This window comes from Globicephala melas, chromosome 17 (genome assembly GCF_963455315.2).
Source record: "Globicephala melas chromosome 17, mGloMel1.2, whole genome shotgun sequence".
Classification (NCBI taxonomy): Eukaryota; Metazoa; Chordata; class Mammalia; order Artiodactyla; family Delphinidae; genus Globicephala; species Globicephala melas.
This window is the reverse complement of record NC_083330.1, coordinates 27,805,930-27,811,829: the sequence shown is the minus strand read 5'-3', so window position 1 is coordinate 27,811,829 and position 5,900 is coordinate 27,805,930. Positions and strand designations below refer to the sequence as shown.

Here is a 5,900-nt window from a genome sequence, read left to right as displayed (position 1 = left end):
AAAAATAAGTCAATTGTTAGTTGTATTATCACTTCCCTGTATACAATGAGTAGTTTTTCTCTTGCTGCTTTCTCTTTTGCTTTGCTTTGGCTTTCACAATTTGGCTTTTATAGGTATAGGTTTGATCCTCTTTGTATTTATTGTGGGGTCATTGAGTTTCTTGGATCTATTTATTAATGTTTTTCATCAGTTTTCAGAATTTCCAAACTATTATTTCTTCATACATTTTCCTGAGTTGTTGTTGTTTTTGTAACTTGCCTGGTAAACTCATAAATCCTGTTTTCTTCATGGTGTGAAGCTACTATGTCTTCTCATATTTTAATTCTTAATTTTAATTTTCATGTTTGGATTCCTAGAGGTTGCTACTGTTAGCTGCATAGCTTAGTGGTCAGTTAATGATTTGAGCAGAATTTATGCTCAAACATCTCAAATCCATAAGGCTTCCATACTTTCACAGTCAATCTGTGTCCATGTTGGGAAGCACATTCAAAGTTCAGCCAGTTTTCAAGTTGCTTTGGCTTTTACTAACTTCCTGACACTCGTGGTTTTCCCCTGCAGTTCCCCAGTCAGCTAGGGATGTGTGAAGAGTTTATCTAGCTCCTCTCTGACACTCTTACTTCAAGGGCATACTTGTTGAAAATTGACTGGTTTGATGATAGTCCCAAACTGGACCGTAAACTCGGGCTAGCAAAGATATGGGCTTAATCTGTATGTGTCCTACTGAATTCACTACATTTCGAAGATAGTTCTGTGGGTTTTCACCCTCTGACTCAAACTGAGTCTACTAATGTAAACATGTCTTGTCTAAAATTTTTAAATGAAAATGAAACTATTTACTATCTTTCTACTCTATAAAATTTGGGAAGTCACAGGTTTTATTTTCTAACATCAAAGGGCTAATTTCACTGAAAAATATTACTTTCCTTTGGATGTTTAGGATCACCACAGAGTATTTTTTCCTTGTGTTTTAACCACTATAATTCACATAACTTGATTTTGTAGATTCTATAAAGTGATTTTTCTTACTCTAATTATGCTATGCAATACAAAGGGCAACAATTTTTCTCCCTATTTTACTGACATGAGAATTGAAACCAAGAGTTATTGAATCCTTACCAAGTGAAAAAAGCTGCAATATCTGAAAGGTGATTTTTGCAGTTAGGTCTTTTTATTTCAAATATATGGCTGTTTTAATTAATCTGTGATCTTTCTGAAGCAGAATATTATTGTGCAATAGGTGTTCCAGAGTACCTTCACATATATTTTCACATTTGTTATTACTACTAATGAGTGATATGACCAAATAATATACTCATCTCATTTTATTTTTTATATTAAAAAAATTAAGTATAGTTGATTTAGAATATCATGTTACTTTTTGGTGTACAGAAAATGATTCAGTTATATATATAAAATCTGGAATATATATATATATATATAATATATATATATTCCAGATTCTTTTCCATTATAGGTTATTATAAGATATTGAATACAGTTCTCTGTGCTATACAGTAAATCCTTGTTGTTTATCTCTTTTATATATAGTGATGTATATCTGTTAATACTATTTTCCTAATTTATTCCTCCCCCCAGTTTCCCCTTTGGTAACCATAGTTTGTTTTTTATATCTGTGAGTCTGTTTCTGTTTTGTAAAATAAATTCACTTGTATTGATTTTTAGATCCTACATATAACTGATATCATATATTTGTCTTTCTCTGTCTAACTTACTTCACTCAGTATGATAATCTCTAGGTCCATCCATGTTACTGCAAAAGGCAATATTTCATTCTATTTTATAGTTGAATAATATTCCAGTGTGTCTGTCTATCATCTATTTATCTATCTATCTATCTATCTATCTATCTATCTATCTATCTATCTACCACATCTTCTATATCCATTCATCTGTTGATGAACATTTAGTTTGCATCCATGTCTTGGCTATTGTAAATAGTGTCATTTTAGAGTTGAGATAACTGAGGAGCCTCAAGCTTGGATGTAGTATAGGCCTTATTTTTATTTTCATTATTTTTCTTTATAATGAGAGCCTATTATTGATTTTCTTTTATCTTTAGGGCCTTATGATAACTGGAAATGTAAAGTTTTAAACATATATACTTTATTAATATATTTGTTTAGGTATATTAAGTTCAATTGAGAATTGAGGCTCTTTCAGTTTGTCTATTTTTAGAGCAAAAAATTAGTTTCTTTACTATAAAGTAGTAATTCTTAAAAATTCTGAAAATTTGAATCATTTTTATGGTAAACTGAAATTATATATCTCTATATAGATATATATATATTGTGGAAGGATTCATTTCTACTTCAGTAATAAGAAAAGTTAAGTACTCAAGGTCTGTATAGATTTTGGGGATATGCCTAGAGACAGAGTATGAGTTATATTTCCTGGAGGCAAATGCTATCCCAGAGCACCCATATGCACCTTATTAAGTATATTCCAAGGGATTTTGATAAGTATTCTCATATTTTCTATTCTATTCTATTCCATTCTATTCTGTTCTATTCTCTTCTTTCCATTGTGTTCTGCTTTTTTTCCTTTTACAATTCTTGGTGTTTTCCATATTTTTGCTCCTAAACTTTACCCTTTACTATATGCTCAAAAGAGATTGCTTGACCTTTTGAACTTTTACATTTAAATAAATAGATAAATAAATAATCAGACATGAACTAATTTAGCATAATTCTCTTAAAGTATGCAAAAAATCCACTGTACATTAGAAACTCCCTTTATTCAGTAGAATGAAACAGAGTGTCTTCCCTCTGGTTCTGTGTAGCCATACCTGAGGACATGATTTCCTTCAGAGTCAGGACGGCTAGGTGGGAAATGTTAACCAATAAGTAGATCAGTGCCACATGGATAAGTGCAGTAATCACACATTTGGGGATATTCTCACTAGGGCTTTTCAGCTCTCCTGCAAAAAAAAAGTGCCACACATAAAAAACGGCTAATTATATAATCTTTGAAAGTGGCTTCAATATAACACATAGTAAGTAAAAGAAACGACTGCACACAACAAGAGTTCATTTTTGTTGAATGCTTATTTACCAAGCTTGGGCAAATTATTGATTCTAGTAGCAACAGAATTTTGCTAAATTGTGGGTTTTAATGTTGTATCTCTGATATACTCAACATGAGCTTTTTTGGATAAGAAAATAACTCTGAAAACCTGGATTCTAGGCCAGGAGGACTGGAGCAAATCTTCCCTTACCTTACGGCCATCACTGTATTCAATAGAACTACAAGTACGTGTTAATGAAGGGCTGGAATAGCTCATCTGTTAATCTGGTCACAATATTCTAGGACTTTAGGGTAGACTCTCCTGCTCTTTTCACTCCTTGGATTAAGATTCTAGACTAGTTAAACCTTAAATTAAACTTGAATGTATATTGCCAACACCAAAATTGACATATATGTTTACTTGGAAAATAGAAAATTATATTATTAACTCACAGTATGCAACTCCTTCAAAATAATTCATAAGTATTAAAAAGTAAAATGCAAAATAAGACCATAAAGATTTAGAGAAAGAAGCACAGATATATATTTATCTAAACCTTGAGATGGGGAAAGACTTTTCAAGTATGAAAACAATGAAAAATTAAAAGATAGATAGTTTGATACTTGTAGGTATTATATAAATAACTAAATAAACATAAATAAATTCTAGTCTTTAAAACTGAAATTTTAAAATCTTATGAACAAAATAAAAAGCAAACAAACTGGGAAAACCATTTACCTGTCTTACAAGGAAGAAACATAAATGGTCATGAACATTTGCAAAACCCTTCCCACCCATTAGAAATTGAATAAAAATGAGTTATAACACTGAAATTTGATTTTCACAACTTTAGGTGACTAAAGAATGAACAAGGTTTGATGAAGCCAAGTCTAGTCATTTTAATTCAACTAATAGATATATTTGTAGAGCCTTTCTGGAAGACAATTTGGCAATATTTCTCAAGACATTTCTAAATATTTGTATGCTTTACTTATATTCTAAATATTTGTATGCTTTATTTATTAATTTTACTTCAAGATTTTTTCTAATAAAGCAATGAGAAACCCACAAAGATTTACATAAAAGGATGCTGATTGGAACAATAAGTATAAAATTTTAAAGTGGAAAACTAGAAACAACTCTTGTTATGCTTGTTTTGGCTTATTTTTTCTTGGTGACTGGGAAAAAGTTTGAAAAATGGTCAAATTACATATGATAGAATACTGTGTATTCATTTAAAAGCATTTATATTTAATAATATTTTGAATTCTCACTATGTGCTTTAGGTAAAATAAAGTTATAAGGGTATATGTGCAGTGTGACCCCCACATGTGTGTACATACAAGATAATTGGTTACAGGTAATCTTTATTTTAATTTATATCTTCTGTATTTAAAATTTTTCTCTGATGAGTGTTGTTATAACTACAAAGTGTAAACTATTAAAATATTTGTTCAGTAAAAAAATGCAATTGTCTTGGAGTCCTTAAGCTGTCACTTCTGTGTTTCCATTTGTAAACACCTGGAAAATATTTCACTTTCCAAAGCTGGAAAGACACATTTGTAGAGAGTTTAATGCATTTCCACCCACTCACCTGATAAAAGCAAGAGAGAAACACATTATATTAAAACAATGTAGTATTCCTTTCTTAGAATTAAGCTGATTAACTGTTGTATGTTTATAGTGTGGTGGTGTTTTTTATAATTTAAGAAAATGACTTTACCTGCTATTCGAACAAGGACTCTCCAGCCATAATATGCATATAATCCTTGTAAGAAGGCTTCAGCAATCTGTGAGGCATCTGAAACTTCAGCATCGAAAGCTTTCTCAAACCTGCCTAAGTTCTCTTTTCTTCCTCTCACCAGTAACACGATTCCAGTTAGAGATACGAAGCAGAGTACTGTCATTTTCACAACTGTACTGACAGTCTGAAACCAAGTCACCTCCTTCACTCCTCGATCATTCAGAATTCCCAAGCACCATAAAATGGCCAATGGTAAACATTTCTTTGGCATCTCAGGAGCAAAACATCCAGGGTAGAAAGGCTGCATTATATACCCTGCTAGTAAAAAGCCACGTGCAGCAGCTCCTGCTGGGGTACTAAATAGATTGATCCAGAGATAGAAGAAAGCAATAAAGGGTCCAAGAGATCTCTTGAGGAAATAATACTGTGCTCCACTTCTAGGGAATATGGTCCCCAGCTCTGCGTGACTAAGGGCAGCCATCATAGACACTATGGTGCAAGCAGCCCAAATACTTAGGGAGACCCCCACATTGAGTGAAGAGTATGTTAACACCCCTTTAGGAGCAGCAAATCTTCCTGCACCCATTATGATACTGAATAAAAAATCGTTCCATGGAAATACCTTTTTACCTGTTGAAGCTGAGTACTTTCTCCCATCTTCATTTTCTTAAGTCTGAAACTTAAATTTAAAAGCTAACATAAATTCACAGTTTTTACTCTGTTCATACTTGTGAAAGGCTTCAGCCGATCTTCTTATAGTTAAGTGCTTTACTTTCCTTCTCCTCTCTTACTCAAATAGATTTTGTCACAGCCCTTAACATAATAAAAAATTTAACTTGTGAGTAAATTGAACTAAAGTGTCTGAGATAATAGTAGAGTTATGTTTTACATGTTAAGCATTTAAACAGTTATGCACAATTAAACATTTTAGACACAGCTAATTGGGAATGAGATGAAAAATTCCAAGTCAGGTTTCTTCTATGGATATGTAGCCTCGTTAATTTTGATCCTTAAACAAGTAATTTTTAAAGTTTGTACCATAAGGAAGTTAAAGAATGACAAAAAATCCAAGGTTTGAATCACATGTTTGCCACTTGTTAGCAGATCTTGGTTTGAATCACACACACATCT

At 32.0% G+C, this 5,900-nt stretch overlaps 1 protein-coding gene across 1 annotated transcript; it reads right to left on the bottom strand.

The window, feature by feature from the left end:
* Nucleotides 1-2,753: 2,753 nt before the first annotated feature.
* Nucleotides 2,754-5,355, bottom strand: LOC115843357 (solute carrier family 7 member 13-like). Its single transcript, XM_030839268.1, has 2 exons — nucleotides 4,749-5,355; nucleotides 2,754-2,938 (listed from the first exon to the last, which is right to left on the bottom strand). Exons 1-2 carry the CDS (start codon nucleotides 5,353-5,355, stop codon nucleotides 2,754-2,756), a joined length of 792 nt encoding a protein of 263 aa, XP_030695128.1.
* Between the last annotated feature and the right edge of the window lie 545 nt (nucleotides 5,356-5,900).